The sequence below is a fragment of the Dromiciops gliroides genome, chromosome 1 (genome assembly GCF_019393635.1).
Source record: "Dromiciops gliroides isolate mDroGli1 chromosome 1, mDroGli1.pri, whole genome shotgun sequence".
Lineage (NCBI taxonomy): Eukaryota > Metazoa > Chordata > Mammalia > Microbiotheria > Microbiotheriidae > Dromiciops > Dromiciops gliroides.
In genome coordinates this window covers 726,595,422-726,615,168 of record NC_057861.1, presented here as the reverse complement: position 1 = coordinate 726,615,168, position 19,747 = coordinate 726,595,422, and the positions used below count along the sequence as shown (strand labels likewise).

Here is a 19,747-nt window from a genome sequence, read left to right as displayed (position 1 = left end):
GCAGGGCCACTGACTTTGGATCTCATATTTTGGGATATCCACACTTAAAAGGGCCTAGGGCTCTGATGACTAGTTGAGTTAAGTCAACAAGAATTTATTAAGTGCTTGCAAGGTTTGAGACACAGGGGATACAAAGAAATGCAGAAACAGTCCTTGCCCTGATGGGACTTACAATCTAATGAGAGACATCATACAAATAACTAAGTACATAATAGATATGTAAACAGGAGGTAATCTCAGAGGGAAAGCACTAGCAGGGATGGAGATAGCAAAGGCCTCCTGGAGAACAGTGGGCTCTGAGTTGAAAACTGAAGGAATTAGGACTATGGATTAGTCAACTGCCAACTGGTAATTGAAAAATTAAAAAACATTTCATCAGCCCATAACCGAGCACAACTGGCAATGCAAAATGTTGAGTCCGACCCTTTCCTTCCCAATTTATATATGATATATATTGTATCTTCTCATGTCTACTATAATTCTGACTTCTTTTTCTCTCAAAATTTATTTTAATCTTAACCTCAGTTCACCCATAAGGAAAAAATGGCATGGAAAAGTTTGAGTTGCCCCAAGATCTATATCCTCCTGATGGTGGCTTCAAGCCTCACAAACCCCAGATATAGATCTCCAACTTTGAACATTTCAGTTGTCATTCAGTTAAATTGCCCTACTTTTTTTTTTTTGACATTTTATCAATGCATTTCATTTTGACCCAGAAATTACTTCCCAACCAACAAAATCCTGCTTTGTAAAGTACACTGCCCTAAATCAGTTTATCAATTAACTACAAGGAGGGATATATACTCTTTAACTTTGAGAATATGGCAGAAATAGTGACATTTGTAATTGACTAGTTTCATTGCTTCTCCACATTGATTTTAACGTTGTCTTGATTATTTGTATTGTTCCTTTGGTTCGGCATCATTTCACGCAACTTTTCCCAGGTTTCTGTTAACTGTTAATAGTTATCGTTCTTTATGATTGCTGTATTTTAAATCTGAGTATTTTGCACAGCTTTGTCTATTTAGCCATTTTCTTCCTTTCTTCTTCCTTCCTTCTTCCTTCCTTCCTTCCCTCTCTCCTTCCTTTCATCTCTTCTTTTATCCTTCCTTAGACCTGTCAGGGCTTCCAATGAAATAGTTTCAACTCAGATCTGTACTGTAATGGAAAATATTCTAGCTGAAAATTACACATGGACAATACAGATAGTATGTCTAGTACAGAACCTATCATATAATTGGTGCTTAATAAATGCTTGTTGATTGACTGACATGTAAAATTGCATGGAAAGCTAGTCTAGAAATGTTCCACCTACTTTCTATAAAGAGATTTCTCATTTCATTCTTCAAAAGAGTTCAGCACAATCTATGATTTTTGCCTAACATGAATTCCATGGTTAAAAAAACCCAAACAAACATATTTAGACCTGGAAACAAAAGTAGCATATTACCCAGTTTAACACTGCAGTCTTGCCAAATATATATATAAATTCCCGCGCGCCCCCCCCCCCCCCCCCCCCCCCCCCCCCCCGCCAATCTAACTGACTGGTTGACTTGAATGAGTATTAGGTCACTTCTCTGTGTGTGATTTCTAACATGCCACTCAGAATCTGTCAATTCTTGAGTTCTTGAACCCAGAACAAAAGTCATTATCATAATAAGCTACATTCATGAAGTCAATGACCCCCTACTCAGTTCACCCTGAAGCTATTTGTCAATGTCACATCACTCTGTGAGCAAAATTTCTGGCAATTTCTTATGTTTCCAAAACAATTATACAGTACTCAGAGTATAATCCTACTGAGCAATGCATGCCTGTCTTAGAGAGAGTCAGAAGCATTGTTGGTGTTTTAATCAGCATTAGCACAATAATAATTTTATCTAAATTAAAATCTGTATAATTTGAAATATTTTAATTTTAATATATGCCATTAAAATACGCTTTTCCTACTCAGAAATGATACTTGTCATTAGTTATGATTTCTAGTGGCATCCACACTCAGTTTGGTCATTCAGCTTGACTAAATTAGCTAAAAATAAACTCATTTCTGTTTTTTTCAGCAAGCACAACAATTAGTTGCTAAGCAGCAAATCACATTGCCACATGGTCATTCTTATTAGATCACTAAAGTGCACCCAAAAACTAGACTGACCAGTTCGTGATCCAATTACTTAATGAATGTGAACAAGTCAAATTTTTTTGATTCTAGATCAATTTAGATTGAGTAGAATACTCCAAACCACCACAGAATTTGAATATTGAAAAGAACCTCAGAGATCATTTAATGCAAATCTCTCTACAAGAAACTGAATTCCAAGGAAGTTAAATGACTTGTCTAAAATCTCAAGACTCTTTAGCACTTTACCTCACTTTACCTCTCTATACCACACTATCAATCTCTTCATATTCTAAGGTTCAATCGATTTCTAAATTGATGGTTAAGAAAAGTCTATTAGATTCAACAAAGAAAAACAAAACAACTCTGAGCTCAAGAATGTTGTTGTAGTAGTTTATCATGAATGAAAACAAAAACATTGGCAGTAACATTTTAAATGGTAAACTTTCAATTCTTTCTTTCTTTTTTTTTTTGAGAATACAGTTTTATAGTCTCTAAAGTAGAAATGGGTGTGTACACAGTTACCATTCCCCAACTCCAAGTCTAAGGAATACTATTGTATGGCTACTTCTCTGCCCCTCTCCTTTTTGTTCCTCATTTTCATTTAAAATGAAGAAACTCAGCACATTGTATATTAACTATAGCTGTGAGCTAGTCTTACTCTTTAGAACCTGAACAGTTGGACTTTTGTGCTTCTTATTTCCACAGAAGGTTCTATTCCATATCTTTGATCACAGCCAGCCAGTCTTTAAACATAAATGATCCCTTGGCATCATTAAGCCCCTCCCACCTTTTGGCAGTGGAACTGGGAGAAGAGCAGGAGAAAGGACATATTTGTTATGAAAGTGTGTGTATTTGAAACATTTCAAATATTTCAAAAACCAAAATGGTTTGTTCCTTATACATACTAGGCACTTATGGAATGCTTACTGGATAAATAATGGGCAGTTCTAACCTCCAATTCATCATTAAAGCCATAGCCCAGCATTTGCAGAGACTTGTTTAACAGTATGTACAAAGGTATTTCCTTTATAAGAGAGATAACTTTAAAAATAAGCAATGGATACAAATTCAAATGGAAATTCTGGGTCAATTCACACATGTAGTTGTACTCTGGCTGCTAACATTTTACCAGTGTAAGTGAATAAATATATTTTCGGTTTGTGGATTTATAATCACAAATAACAAGGAATGATTAGCATTTCAGTATAATATACAACCATCTTTTCATCTAGAACTAGCCTCACCTAATAATACAGATGTTACATATTATAAATTCTTGTTTAAGGGAAGAATGACTAAAGATCTACCCCCATCTGCTCATATAATACCCTTTAAATTTTTTGCCTTGAATCTAATATAATCATTCCTGAGCATGACATACATAAGATTAGGCTTAATTTTTAAAAATAACAAATATTTTACGTATCTTTGTTTCTGACCCATACAGTTAGGGGGGAATAAAATCTGGTCGGAATTATGGAGACTATTTTTTTAAACACATAGGAATTTCAAGTGATTCTGTTTTTCCCTCCTAACAATATATTTTCTATTTTAAAAGGTAAACTATAGAATGACCTCGAAAAGGATAATTGGAACCAAAGTACTTACGTTTATAAAATACTGCTTTGAAAGATATGTGTGGCAAGAGTTCATAGATCTTTTCTAAGACTGTTGCTTCACTTGCTAAAGAGGCATTCACATTCCAGACTTGAACAACGTCTTCTCGATCACGGACACTCACACTAACCCCTATTACATCATCATCTGCATGGAGGACAGACCAGATCAAGGGGGAAATGAATTAATCTTTTGAGTCAATCTACAAAAAACTTCACAATATAACATTTACCCTATAAATTATGGATAAAACAAAAAAGGAATATACTCTAAGGATTAATTATAATTTAATTGGAAACACCATCAGTAAAAAACTAGTAAACAAGTGATTCCATAGTAGCACTTCATTTAGCAGCACTGTCATGGCCTCTGGGGCTCCAAATAATTGAAATATATTGTTTTAAGCATCAAAGCTTTAAAAATTATTATTATTAAACTCAATTTTGGTGGAAACCTTTCTAATATTTATCCCATATTTCCCTGACATCTTAAACAGAATAGATTGAAGTTAATGACTTCTTGATGATTGCAGATCATCATTATGGACAGTAATTGCTATAATGAAGTGCTCATGAGCTCTGAAGATGTGTATACATCTTTTTCACTATATACTATTTCTCCACAAGTTCTGAGTCCCGGTGCCAACTTTTAAGTTATTCTGTCACCTTCTTTACTGTCAGACAACTGTCCCTTCTTGCCAATGTTTCTGTGCTTGCTTATAACAGCTTCTACCCACATAGACATGTTTTACTTTTTTTTTTCCTGTTGTGGGTTGGGAAAACAGGTAATCAAACTTGTTAGAATAGTATCGAAAAGAAGGGTATACACATTGACAGTGTTAACAAAAGGGGATTTGGGTTCAAATCAAAATGCCTTATGCTTACTGTGTGACCTCAGTTAATCTCACTGAAAAATGGCAAACAGGAATTAACTAGATGACCTTTCAAGTCCTTTCCTGATCTAGATTTATGATCTCATGATCTGCTTGGACGTTTTTTGCTTACTCTTCCTTCTTTGACTGTGTTGTTGTTTGTTCCTCATTCCTGAAGAGGACCATTACATTGGGGTGATGTCATGACTTGCCATGAATTGGATTTAAGTGAGGAATGGCTATGCAAAGTCACCAACCTCATCTCATTCCTCCAGAGCCATTGAGCTCAGTGGCAAGAGAGAGAGAGAGAGAGAGAGAGAGAGAGAGAGAGAGAGAGAGAGACATACACACACATACACACACACACACAAATATATATCCCAACTTCAGGGCCAGTGCTTCATTCATTGTGCCACCTAGCTGCCCCTTGATGGTGTTATGGATAATTGAAGGGAATAATTCAACTAACAATGGATGAGGTGTTATTTTAATTATTATAATGTTCATTTGTTCCATTTTTGTATATTCAAACAACATATAAGAGCTCAAAGGAACTTTTAAGGATTTCTATTCCAATGCAACAGTTGTGGTTTCAAATAATATCTCTGGTTTCATACTTTCATTACAGTAAGACAAATAGGTTGTGCTGTAAACAGCATCACAAAACTTGACATTCAGTTAGTAAAGTGAAATGCACAAGCATCAACAAATTTAGAAAATGAAGTCATACATTATCTTGCCTGATTTGTTCTTCAAATGTTAACCGTGAGTAACTTTATCCTGCTTTTTTTGGAAATTAAATTCATTTGTATAATCAGACAAAATTTAAATCATGGTGAGTCTTATTCTTAAATTTCCTTTTAAAAATTCACTATATTGTGTTATTTAATAAAAAATAACTTGAGCCTTATAAGAGGTGCTTCACATATGGACACAAAGAGACTTGTTATAACAGGAAGAAAACTGAGCTTGGGGCTAAAAAACCAATTCTAGTTTTACTTCAGTCTCCTAGCTATATGACCTTGGGGAGGAGGAAGGAAAAAAAAGCATTTATTAAGAACTTGTTATATGTCAGATACTGTATTAAGTGGCAAAAAGCACTCCATTTCCCTAGCCCCAGTGTTTTCATGTGAAAAAAAATGAGGGGGGTGGACTCAATAATCTCTAAAGTCCCTTCCATGGGGCAGCTAGGTAGATAAAGCCCTTAATTCAGGAGGACCTGAGTTAAGATCCGGTCTCAGACACTTGACACTTACTAGCTGTGTTACCCTGGGCAGGTCACTTAACCCTCAATGCCCCACAAAAAAAAACAAACAAAAAAATAAAGTACCTTCCAGATTTACCACTTTATGATGTGTTGAGAATTTTGTAGGATACAGGTTGATCTAAATCAGGGTTTTTTTTTTTTTTTGGTTGGGCAATGAGGGTTAAGTGACTTGCCTAAGGTCACACAGCTAGTAAGTGTCAAGTGTCTGAGGCCGGATTTGAACTCAGGTCCTCCTGACTCCAGGGCTGGTGCTCTATCCACTGTGCCACCTAGCTGCCCCCAGGATTTTTTTTAAACCTGGAATCCATGAATAGATTTCAAGTTATTTGATAATTTAAATAGATAGATAGATGATAGATAGATGGATGATAGGAGGAAAAAGTAGGTCAATTTATTTCAATAGAAAAATATATGTCAATAGGCTTACTTTGTAATCCTATATATTTTATTTCATGCATTGAAAAGACTCTGAGAAGGTATGCATAGACTTCGCCAGAATGCCAAAGGTGATTTTAAAAAAAAACAGTAAAGAAACCTTAGCCTAGATTAGATGGATTCTGAGGCTCTTTCAGCTCTGAGATTCTTCTATTGTAACAACTTCTATTTAGAGACAATATTTGTTTTTGTTTTTTTATCCAGGAGTAATAGTAAGTCAACTATTACCTTAAGGGATGAACAATCTTCTTTTCAAGTAATTTTAATAATACATTTTTTCACAATAGATGAAATTGTTTATGTAAACTGTTCTGACTTTGTTAAAAACCAGAAATAATGCACTGACAGTTTTTTAGCTTGTAGTTAAATTTAACTGTCTGGAGAAAAATACATATCTAGAGAATATATTACATATATACACATATGATATATACACACATTATCTATCTATCATGGGGGAGGAGAAGAGAAGGAGAAGGAGGGAGAGAAGGAGAGACAGGGAGAGAGTGAGTAAGAGGGAAAGGGAGAGGAAAGGAGGGAGAGAGAGAGAGAGAGAGAGAGAGAGAGAGAGAGAGAGAGAGAGAGAGAGAGAGAGAGAGAGAGAGAGAGACTTACTTGCCTAGCACATAACTTCCATGAATTTAAGATGTGGGCAGCAAAAGTATACATTAAGTAGAAAGGAAATTATATGGAAGGACACTTCTGGCTATCCAGCAAACCCACATTATATTCATACATGGAATTAGCCAGCATGAACATGACCCTATTAAATGTGTGTTATTTCCTGAGACAGTTGCGTAACCATAGATATTATTTACCCAAGCTGGTCAGCTATTTTTACTTAGTTCATCTTTCCTAGTACCTGAAACAGAAATAATTCTTTCAGAAAACTGCCTCTCAAAGGGAATCACATGTTTGTAATTACACGAGTCATATTTTAGCAACATTTAGCCAAGTTACTATTCCCTGCTAATGCAGAAAGATTCTTCACTGTTAAGCCAATTATTTCATTTTAACCCAACTCATAACTAAACTACCTAAGTTGAAGTATAAGAGGTAAGGGAAGCAATAGAATAAAAAGAAAGAACCTAAGAATGACCTTAGTCATTTATTTAGTTGTAGCTACAAACAGCTTAGACATGGGTGGTTTCTATTTCCCTTTTTGAGGGAATGCTCTGTAAAACCCACAAGATCTTCACACTATTAAAAGAAATTTTCAAGAGAGTTGTGCTTTATTTAAAGGCCAAATAGGGAGAAACAGTAGGTGATTTACACTTACCCAGAATCTGTCTGAATGAGATACCCAAAGAGGAATCAACACGAACTTAAATGCTCTCCTTTTTAATGTGCTTAGTTGAATAATGATCAGTCGTCCTTCAGGACTTTGGGAAATCCATTCAATATTTTTAAAATGGGGTAGCAAGGTTCAGGAGGCCCTGAGCTTCTCATCACCTAGGGAACAATCGAGGTTGGGCCAGATGGGATATGTGCAAGGCAGCACAGAGAGAGAAGTTGAGGGTTAGCCCTGCTCACTCTGCAGCCTCATTTGTGGCTTGGAAATAAGTTTTCTACTGCTTCTCCAGGACAATACAAGAGGGCGAAAGGGGAAAAGGGGGCATTTGAAAGACCTAACAGAATGGGCCCACCTTCTCACACACTTCAGGGGATACCACTGGTTCTTGTTTTTCACTTTCCCATTCAAAAAAAAAAATTGAGACAAGGAAAGTGAAAACAATTTTATTCAGGTTAATAGCTCAGTATTTTCTAACTTTCTCTCTTCTACGGATTGCAGACAAATCACTATGGCTAACTTTTTTTAAAAACTAGGAAATAAATAATTGAAATGAAACAAATCATCAAGTGCTATATTTTATAATCTGAGACAGATATTGATTCTAAATATATGTATAGATTTTACCTGTCAGGCTTTTTATAGTTTGATATCTGACAGAGTTTCTTCATATATGCTTACTGCTTAGGTTTCTGGTTATTTCCTAATTGTGCAGTATGAAAGAGATTCATTATTACATTTTATGAAAAAACTGGATGGTTAACCACCAATCTGATTAAAATCTTACTTAACTGTTCAACTGCTGAGGCAGCCAGGCAGCCCAAAGAAAGCAATAGAATATCTATAGGAAGCTCCAGAATTAGGACACATAAGAGTTAAAAGACTAAAAAAATTTTTTTTCTCTTTAACTTCTGACCTTTTATTAGACTACAAAAAAGATGGTACTAAAAAACACTGGTCACATGCAAAACAAAACAAAACAAAACTAAGCCAACTACATAGTAACAACATAAACAGCTGCTAAACAACACCATGTTAAAAAGCCACAAGGAAAAAAAAAACCTTCTGCCAAGGAACAAACACAAAAGCCAAGCACTAGGTACCCACATGCAGTTTGAGCCATGATTTTTTTGGTTTTACCTGCTGTAGAACAATCTGTAAACTGTTCCCCGATAGTTGCTAACAACAACTCTTTCCAAACTGTGGGCTAACATGGAAAAGAAATACATACACACAATTTCAGAGAATGATTTTCAGGACCTCAGTCAGTTTTTCAAGCTCACTTGGAAAATTCATACATCCCCAAATCGGATGGGCAAAAACCTTTAACAATTATACAACTCAACAAACATTTATTAAGTCCCTCCCTTTGCTGGGAAAGGTCACTAAGGATACAATGATGAAGCAAGAAACTCTTCCTATCCTTGGGAGCCAACAACTGAGATGACATGTGCAAAGACATAAAGGTGGGAGAGAGGACGAAAAGATATGAGAGCAATGAGTAAGTTAAGCTACTTGAGGCAGGGGCAATTTAATTTTTGTCTTTATAAACCCACTGACTAATACAGTACCTGGCACAAAGTAAATGTTTTATATATGCTTTTTGACTGATAGATTGATTTGAGTTCAAGAAGGAGTAGTAGAAGCTTTGAATGCCAAGCTAAGGAATTTTTATTTTGTTCAGTAGGCAATAGGGAAAACAACACTGAATGTTTTTGATCAGAGGAATCATGTGATTAGATCTGTGCCCTGGAGAGATTACTTTGACAGCTGTATGGAGAATTGGAGAGCAGAGAGCCTAGAGGAGATTATTATATAACACAGACAATTTTTTTTAACAGGGAAAGTCATGGTGAGCTATTGTAAACTGAGGCAAAGAGATCTGAAGAATTAAAAAAAAATTTCTAGTACAGGCATTGGTGATGTTCAGAACAACTAAAAAAAAACCCAACACCCTAAAGTCAGTGACACTCATAAGAGATTAGGACATATTAAATTTCCCTTTTCATTAGCCAGAATGTGTCTAGATGTATAAATACATATGTGTGCACATATATATACATATATATGCACACATACATATATTTGTATATATGTGTGTGTATTCGAAATTTTTTGTTCTTGCTCAAATAAAAGATCCCCCAAACATACATCTTTCATCTATGCAAATAATTTCATTGCTGGGTTAATTTAAATAGTATCCAAACATTGCTATGATAGAAAAAAATTAGGCTCACGCATTTTAGGTCTGTGAAACTGCAAGGATTTTCTTGCACTGGACAATTTTCCAAAATGTTAAAAAACATTTAAACTACACAAAAGACCCCAAAAGAACAGAGGGAATTATTTTAACTGTTTTTGTGTCCTTTGTCATAGTTGTTATATTCTTGAAACGATGCAGAAGTAAATAAGTTATTGCTGAGGTGAAAGCTAAAATTTTTCTGTGAGCTAGCTGGTAAACTTTTTGTATTGATTTTCAAAGTTAATCAACTGGGCTTAATTTTTAGTAATGAAGACTCAATCATTCAGACAGTCAGTTAAAAATCATTTATTAAGTATTTACTATATTCCAGGTACTGTGCTAAGTGCTGAGGATACAAAGAAAGGGAGAAAAAAACCACATGCTCCCAATTCTTAAGAAGCAGTCATTCTAATGGGGGAGGGTGTCAACATACAAATAACCATAACTATAAGGTGTATACAATGTAAATGGAAAGTAATTTCAGAGTAAAGGTATCTTCTCGGGGTTGGGGGAAAGGGTGAAGGAGAAATAAGATCTGAAAAAAGATAAGACATGATATGAGTCTTGACAAAAGCCAGGGAAGCTAGGAGTTAGAAGCAAAAAGGGAAAGCATTCTAGCATGGGAGATAGCCACGGAAAATGCATGGAGTCAGGAAATGGAGTAGCTTGTATGAAGAACAACCATAGAACAATGAAGCTGGATCACAGTGCATAGAGGGGAATAAAGTTTAAGAAGACTGGAAAGGTACAATCGGGCCAGGATGTGAAGGGCTTTAAATGCTAAGCAGAGGGTTTCATGCGGCTTCATGAGATATTTAAAATTTTAAATTAGATTCCATTTTGTAAATTATCACTGGACTGAAAGGCATCTTTGTGAATTACCTGAAGGGTATTTCACTATGTTTCTTGATACATGGGCGTTGTAGTGTCATAACTGTGCCTCTTGCGGCAGAAGAGAGAGAGAGACCTTGGCATCAGTCTAGCAAGTCTAGTTGAATCTAAATCCCTCTGGGATGATGCCATTGCCAAATCTGTTTCCTTTCACTCAAGTTCCTTCTGTGTTCTCTCTGTAGTTTATGTCCTTTTTTTCACCCTGTTCTCTCCTGCTCTCATTCTCCTTTATTTGCTACCAAGGATTCTTTCTTTGTTTTTTGGAGGGGGAGACCTTTTGCTCTTTTTCTAATTTGTCTCTCCGTAGTGACTCTACAATGCACTATTGATTAAGAAGGGAGAAGTTAAGATCAGTGAAAATTAATCGTCTTTTTGATTTCATAGCTTCTGCTGCTCTTGCCTTCAAGGGAAATTGAGTGCAATGCTACTACTTGTTAATTAAGAATTGTGGAAGGTCTTGGCTACTTGGAGGAAAGGCACTGGTATAATTATGAAAGAAAAATCATTATTGTCGGTGACTTGTCAACTGTGCCCTCTAAAAAGAAGAAACTTGGTGATTCTGCTATTAAGATTATACGTGTCGGTCAGCAGAATAAATGTGGATCTGAAGTCAAAGGACCAGGTTCAAATATGGGCTCAGCTACCTGTTAACTGGGTGAGAGAAATTAACTTGATGATTGAGGTGTCTTCTAGCTCAAAATCTAGTATGCTAAAGTCATTATGCATACTCTACAAACGTTACCGAATGGACGGTTGGGAGGAGAGAGAGGGAAAGCCCATCCAAACCCCTCCCACCAAAAAAACCAACCCACAAACACACAACCTCCCCCCCTCCCCCCTCCCCCAACTGCAGCTTTGTATATAATAGCAAAAATAAATCCAAATAATCTGACCATGATTAGGTAGTGGTAGAAAAACTGGACTATGACCACAATGGAGTACTATTATACTATAGGTAATTGCAAATAGAAAGACTATAAGGAAATATGGGAAGATGTTCAAGGAACACAGGGTGAAGAAAGCTGAATCAGAACAACTGATACAGTAGCAACAACAATTTAAACAACATTAACACAATCCACAGGATCCACAGAAGAATAATCAAAAAGGGGAAGCAGCAGCAAACAGGACATTTGTTAATACTGTTCAAGTCAATGCCTGCTTTTAAAAAACAAATCATAAACAGACTTATGATTTTGTATATATTTAACATTGCTGAGTATTTCAGAATAATGGTAAGGAATGACTAGAAATTCCTTTAAAATGAGGTTGACATCAGAGTTTCTTTTAAAACTCAATTACTAATAAGTTTGAGTAAATAAAAAATTAAACTTGAAAAATAAATTTCTCTCCCTCCCTCCATTCTCTTTCCCTCTCTCCCTCCTTCCCTTCTCCCCCTGTCTTCTCTCTCTGCTTACTAAGCCTTATGTAGTTTGTTATTTGCTTCCCTAACATTTTTTTCTTTTTAATACATATGCCAAGTAACAGTCAAAACTTGGAAGAATGTATCTTGACTAATAGTTTGCACCTTTAACAAATAAATCTGGTTCTGTACAGCCCAGACATATGGGTCCCTGGAGGGTTTTCAGTTCTTTTGAGCACACATACATGAAAGAAACAATGGAAAGGTGAGACGGTGTAGTATTATTCCTTTTATCTCTTATCGAGGGCTGTTTTTGGTTTGCTAAGTGTTAAGGTAACATTTTAATGTTTATTTCCATCCAATATAATGAATAAGGGTCCATGTGGAGATGCTTCTTTTTAATCCTCATGGAGTCTGTTGTGGACATCTATGGTCATGCTTTGGAATGTCCCCACCATAGCAAACAACTCCACATCTCTTAGGTGTCACCTCTACCTTACTTGATACAGGGAGGTTCCTGGCCATCAGAGGTCTAACATTGCCTTGGGACCCCTACATAGCAATATTTCATGCCTTATATCTGATCAGCATCCTGAGGTGAGGCCAGTTAACCTTTCTGTAGGCAGCCTGGTGGCTCCCCAGTCTTGCATGCTCTCTGTAGAGTTGCCAGATTTAGCACAGACACCTAGTCAGCTTAGCCTACTACAGCTGAGAATTCCTGAACACAAGTGATCAAGACTTTCCCATTAGGAAGGGATCACAAGTGTGCTCTATCATATGGAGTAGAAACAAATTATACTGAAATACAGTTATCAAACTTTTTAAAAAAAAAAGTTCACTGACCTCAAGTTAAAAATCTCTTGGTTTAAAGTGACCTAAGAAGGTCATGGACTGAGTGATGGAGTTAAGATTTGAATATTAACTCTCTGTTGGTCAACTCAATCAAAACACAATTCTACTTTATAGGGGCATATGAAAATAAAATCACTATGTAAAAGAAGTGTTCTTTGGAGTTATTATCAGTCTTTGAAGCTAGCCACCCTTTCAAAAAAACCATTGGTTAGGGTCTTTAGGCTCCAATGATAAGCTGGAATTTAGTATAATCTTGGCCAACCCAGGAGTAAAACCATCTTAATATTGCCAGTTAAATAAAATATAGGAACTCGCAAAAAGTGAGAGAAATAATTTTCTTAGCAATAATTCCCTTTTATGCCAGGCTGCCCAGCCTTGCGATTTGCAAGCTGTTTCATAAGTCAGCATTACTATTGCTACTTTATAGAGGAAGAGAAATGATTTCCCAAGGTGGGAGAGTTGGGCAGAGAAAGGGCTAAGAGAATAACTCAAGGTTTTTCATCATTACATCCTACTCCAAGTCAACCAGGCTACCCGACTCTGGAAAGAAAGCACAAATCTGTCTGCTAACACAATAAACAAAGGCCCAGCTGAGTCATTTCCAGAAAGGGTCTGGTACAAACATACCGTGCTTTCCTTGGGGACTTTCATTTTCCACACACCACCCTTTGCGTTGCTTTCTTCTTCCCTAAGTTGAAGACAAAAAAGGTTGAAAAAGTGTATACAGAGATTAAGTGAGTATATGTGTAAGGGGTGTGTATGCACATATACATCTATATATTTATGTATATGAATGTGTATATGTGTGCACATATGCATGCTTCATTGCATCAAATTATCTGTGATTTTTTCAGCACGCATGCTCCTCTGCTCTCTCCATTCTCTCCACTTATGCCCATCACAGCCCTTCCCACCAAAAGGAAACATCCAAGGATGACTTTTTAAATTTTTCTTTTTTTATTATGAACTTAACAATCATCAAACATTCCAATATTTAATGAACCACAAAAAGACTCCATATGATACCACAAATTTGTCATATAGATAGATAGATAGAGATATATAGAGATAACACTTGATTTATTTTATTTAAATTTTTATTTTTAAAGTTTAAGTTTAATTTAACAATGTAGTTATTGAATTTTACTTTAGTGGAGATGACAGGCTAAAGGCCAAAATAAAAATAGCAATGGACTTTAATGGTCTTGGCAAAGAAAACAAAAGAATCTTCCCTTCAAACCTTTATTTCACCTTCTCCAAGAGCAAGAGAAATTGATGGGAATAAGACCAGGGGTTTTCTCAACCTCAGATCCACAGGTGTTGTTTTTAATAGTTTGGTAATTGAATTTAAATACAATTGTTTTCTTTTGTAATCCTATGCATTTTATTTTATGTACTTAAAAAAACAACAACAGCATTCTGCCAAGGGATTCACAGACACAAAAAGAGATTAATGACCCCTGGAATAGATGGAAGGAAGAGAAAAGAGAAAGGATCATAGACTCTAATTTTTCTGCCTTTGGATTCCCAGCTTGTAGCACAGTGCTGGAAGGCAGCAGGTGTTTAATAAATACTTCCTGAATTTAGAATGAGAAAAATCCTGCTACCATTAAGGACAAAGAGGCTGACAGGAGGTCTTAGTATATGATCCTAAAGGTGGTAGTGGATGGAAAAAAAACATTGGGCTGTATGAGAGACTGGTAGTAAAAATAAAAAGAAGATGGGGGGCACATTGGAAACTGCCAGATTTGGAACCTGAGGGCCTGCGTTTGAGGTCTGACTTTGACAATTACTCCCTGTGTGACTTTGAGGAACTGTTCCAGGTCTCAGTTTTCTTATCTTTAAAATGGCAGGGGAGGGGCCAGCTAGGTGGTGCAGTGGTTAAAATTACCAGCCCAGAATTCAGGGGGACCTGAGTTGAAATCCACCCTCAGACACTTGACACTTACTAGCTGTGTGACCCTGGGCAAGTCACTTAACACCCACTGCCCCACAAAAAAAAAATGGCAGGGGATGGGAGAGGACCCTTGATAATCAATGAGGACCCTCCCAGATCTAAATCTATGAGCCCTCATTGTTCCTTCTCTCAGATAACATTAGTAATCCCACATAATATCTGTATTATTCTTTTTTTGTTTGTTTGTTTTTATTATTTTTGTAAGGCAATTGGGGTTAAGTGACTTGCCCAGGGTCACACAGCTAGTAAGTGTCAAGTATCTGAAGCCGGATTTGAACTCAGGTCCTCCTGAAACCAGGGTTGGTGCTCTATCCACTGCACCATCTAGCTGCCCCGAAATCCATATTATTCTTTGTGATATTTTAAGTTCATATGACGTCAATTTTTTATTTTAAAATATAAATGCTACCTCATTTCTCCATGAGACCAAAAGTTCCTTTAGTCCATTGATAATGTCTAATCCAAACTGTCTTCTTGACCTTTTCTCTGTTATAGATCATGAGCAATCTGGTGAGGACTATGGAACCAATCTTACAATGATATTTTTAAATACATAAAATAAAATGTTTATAAATAAAACTAATTATATTAAAATACAGTTATCAGTATTGCAATAGCAAGTTTATAGATCCTAGGTTAAGAACCATAAGACTCTAAAAATGTAAGAGCTTCATATGGATATTTGTTTTTTATTCTCAACAAATGAAAGAAAACACTGAGGAGAAAAGGCTGAAAACTCCCATGTTATCTGAAGGCCTTAAATGACCTAGGTGGGCATGTTTTTCTTTCACTACTAACTCATAAAAAATATATTTTCAGACTTAAGTGGTAGAGAGTCATGGTTATATTCCAAGTCAATATAAATCTATTTGCTTCCCTGTGGTTTCCTTTCCACTTTTAATCTGAAATTACATGAGAGTTACTTACCAGAGTGGTCGTCTCTCTCCCCTCATTAAATGATAACTACATCTTAGAGGCAGGTTAGTCACGGGAGGAATATTATTGTACACACTCCAGAATATCTTGGAAAGAAAACAACATATTTTAGTTTAATTCAGATCTTTTTCATTTAACTTACATGCTACTAAATCATCAAAATTAACACATGCAGGAAAATATGATTCTCATTAAGTTATAGCTATTAAAAATAGATTTTTTCTCATTATCACTTTCAACTTTCCACTAGGAACATTAACATTTATAATGATAGAGAATTTTACTTGCTAAAACCATGCCAACTTCTGTGCTTCAGAGTTCTATGGTTACTGAGCAAATATTCTCATGCAACATGAAATCATATACAACTAGGAAGTGATTTGTATGTAATGATTTTTTTCTGACATCATTGATGATTTCCAATTATTTTCTTTAAAATAATGGTTCAGTTTTCTACTCTGGCACAAAGGAGTCCTATAAATAAATGGAGAGACAGAAAGAGAGGAGGTTACCTTATTCTCTGGCCCTCTCCTTTCTCTACTAGATGATAGAGAGAAGGGGAGAATAATACTTAGACAGCCACAAAAAATTATGCAATAATCTTCACATAATACTTTACAGTTTACAAAACACTTTCTCATGGATTATCTCATTTGGTCATCATAATAACTCTGTGAAATGGATAGAACATCTATTGTCATTCCCATTTAACAAATGAGGAAACTGAGGCTAAAAATGTATAAATCATGTTTCTTACTTCTTTGTGTCATGGGCACTTTTGACAGTCTAGTGAAGCCTATGAAACATTTTTAACAATAACATTTTAAAATGCATTGAGTAAAATAATAGGAAGACAAAGGAAACCAAATATATAATATGTATAATTGGCTATATATAATATAATCCATAAAATATCATACATGAATTCATTAGATATAATCATATAGAATATATTGTGTATTAATATATGTTAATATATATTGTTTCTCTTCATAATACCTGTATGTATATATGTGTATCTATACATGTATATATTTGTATATGTACGTGTACATATAATGTTGTTGTTATCGTTGCCGTTTTAAGACTAGATCTCCTTATCTCCTCTAGGTTGGAAGTTTAGTGGCCACTCTTGGTTCTGATTCCATTGCTCCTCAGCCTGGAATGTTTGCCTTGCTATTTACAACCTGGGCCAGTTCCTTTTTCTGTAGTCAGCCTAGTGGGAGACTCACCATAGTAGTGACAGATTCAGTGGAGACATATAGTCAGTTAGCTCAGCCTACTGCAGCTGAGAATTCCTGAACTCAAGTGATCCACCATTCAAGGCTTCCCCATTAGGACGGGATTGCAACTGTGTACTACCACACCAAGCAAAAGCCAAATATACTGAAATACTGTTACCAAACTATTTTTTAAAAAAATTAATTGACCCCAATTTAAGAATCCCTTGGCTTAAAGTGACCTGTCTACAGGTATGGACTGAGGGATGGAGCAAGAAATGAACATGATCTGATGGGTAACTGAATCAAATGCCAATTCTACTTCATGGGGCATGTGAAAGCATAATCATTATGTGAAAAAAAGTGTTCCTACTTTTCCCTACATTCATCAAGCAGGCCACATTTCAAGATATATGGCCAAAGGGCAGTCACTTAGTAAGCACCTCATCCAGACATGCTCTTTAAAGCCAGAAAAACCCCTCTAGGTGTCCTTTGTTCACAACAAATATTCACTGAGTATTCACCATGGGCGATTTTTCTGTTATTGAGTGTTTTGTGGGATGCTTATAAGAATGACAAAACCCACAAATATTTATATGTCACTTTAAGAATTCCAAATGAGTTTACATGCACATTATTTCTTTTGAGCTTCAAATAATCCTATGAGGTACAAGAGGTGTTATCATCTGCCTTTTATAAATGAGGAAAATGAGACTCAGCAAAGTTAAATGATTGACCCACGGTCACATGTCAGAAGGAGGATTTTTAACTCACTTCTTCCTGACTCCTAGCACTGTAATTGTTATGCTATCTAATAATAATAATACATAAACAAAAACAACTATAATAAAAATAAAGAGTAGAGACTATATTAAAAATATGAAAAATCATTATTTTGTCTCTTTCCCACATTATCTCCAAACTGGACCATGTACTGATATTTGGTTGAATCTCTTTGCTCTATAATACAATACATTTTAGGAGCAAAATGACTTCGAATGAAGAATGCTACCAACAGACACAACAAAATGAGGAACACAGAAAAAAAAATTAAACCTAGCCAAAATAAATTATACTGACAGACACCTAAGGCATAAGTGCTTTAGAACCTAAGTCTTCGAACATCTAGAAAAACATAAAATAAAATGAATTTTAGGTTCTGAAGGAAAGAGAACCACCTCCACACTAATTTCTCTCATCAGCCCTCAATCTTCTTGCATATAAAAATGATAAAATTCTTTACTCTTGGCAGCTGTGACAGGTGGAGATTACAGCCCAGGATGACATAGCTGAAGACTTAACTCTTACTTAACATATCTGAAATATTTAAATGCTTCAGTGTGGGCACAAAAATAATGGAAAAATATCTAATCCATTGAAATACTTTCATTTAAAAGTACAGTTGCAATAAATCATTCAATCAATTAATCAAAAAGCATTTATTAAGTGCCTGCTATGTGCTAGGTGGGCAGTGGGGATATAAAAACTAAAGGGAAATGATGATCCCTCCTCTCAAAGAGTTTAAATATGTTCACAGATAAACAAATAAAAGATATGTACAAAATAAATTCAAAGCAATGGGATAGAAGGGGACATTAAAAATGGAGAAAACATGGAAAGCTTCTCGAAGGTATGGTTTTAAGCTGAACCTCGAAGGGGACTAAAGATTATCAAGCTGCTTCCTCTACATACATTATAAACTCCCTCTAATATTTAGAATTTTTTGATAAGCCTGAAAGGCAGTGAAAAGCTGAAGGAAGCAATATTATTTAATTTGGGGGGAATGTATTTTACTGCCACACTCAAGACACTGTAAAGTTGAAAACTTAATGAGACATGGTTCACATTTTCTACAACATTAAAGTTTCTGCTGAGGATTCAGAAAACAAAAAAGGTATAAATACATCCTTGCAAATAGTTTTCAAATAGTATTTACATCTAAAATAATTCTATTTGGCTTGTAAAATAACAAATTAGTTCAGTACCTTTGTTTACATAGATGGCTTATTATTTGTTCTATGTCAACGTACATTGAAAGATGGTCTTATTATTACTAATGTTAAAAGATCAAAATCATAGCTGACATCTAATAAGCACTTTATAATTTACGAGATGGTTTATATTCACTATCTCATTTTATTTTCTATATTTTTCCAGTTAATTAGATGAAGGCAAAGATGGCATAATTATAAAATTTACAGAGGGCAGGTTGTTGAGAAAAACAGCTAATGCCTTAGACCGAAGTCCAAATCTCCAAAAGATGTTTATAAGCTAACACCCAATAAGACTGAATCCTGTAGGATCAAATGTAATGAAGATAAATGTAAAGTCCTATATTTTGTTCAAAAAATCAACTTCCACTTAAACAATCTGGGAGTTTTGTGAAAATCTAAATATGAACAGAAAAGCATTTTCATTCAATAAAAGTCCACAAAGTGATATGGCATATGTGCAAGTGCACACACACACATCCCCAAAAGAAAACTCTCATCTTAGGCTGAACCAAAACAGAACAAGGGAGGAGTTCTGCCTCTGTACTCTGCCTTGGTCAGTTTATAGCTGTAGTATTTTGTATGCCCAATGCATAGCACAATGTTGGGATAGTAAGTATAATGAATATTTGTTAATTGATTGCAAGTTCTGGGATGCACATTTTGGGAAGGTCATTGGCAAGCAGGAACACATT

General features: G+C 35.5%; 1 protein-coding gene across 2 annotated transcripts in view; it reads right to left on the bottom strand.

Annotated features, from left to right (window-relative positions):
* Nucleotides 1-19,747, bottom strand: part of EIF4E3 (eukaryotic translation initiation factor 4E family member 3) — a 50,101-nt gene that overhangs the window by 2,009 nt on the left and 28,345 nt on the right. The window contains exons 3-6 of one of the 2 annotated variants that reach the window (XM_043977184.1): nucleotides 15,833-15,927; nucleotides 13,576-13,636; nucleotides 8,741-8,807; nucleotides 3,728-3,883 (exon numbers count right to left, since the gene is read on the bottom strand). In XM_043977184.1, the coding sequence (XP_043833119.1) occupies nucleotides 3,728-3,883; nucleotides 8,741-8,807; nucleotides 13,576-13,636; nucleotides 15,833-15,927 (379 nt within the window). The remainder of the gene's footprint in view (nucleotides 1-3,727; nucleotides 3,884-8,740; nucleotides 8,808-13,575; nucleotides 13,637-15,832; nucleotides 15,928-19,747) is intronic. The other variant, XM_043977185.1, reaches the window with a different exon arrangement.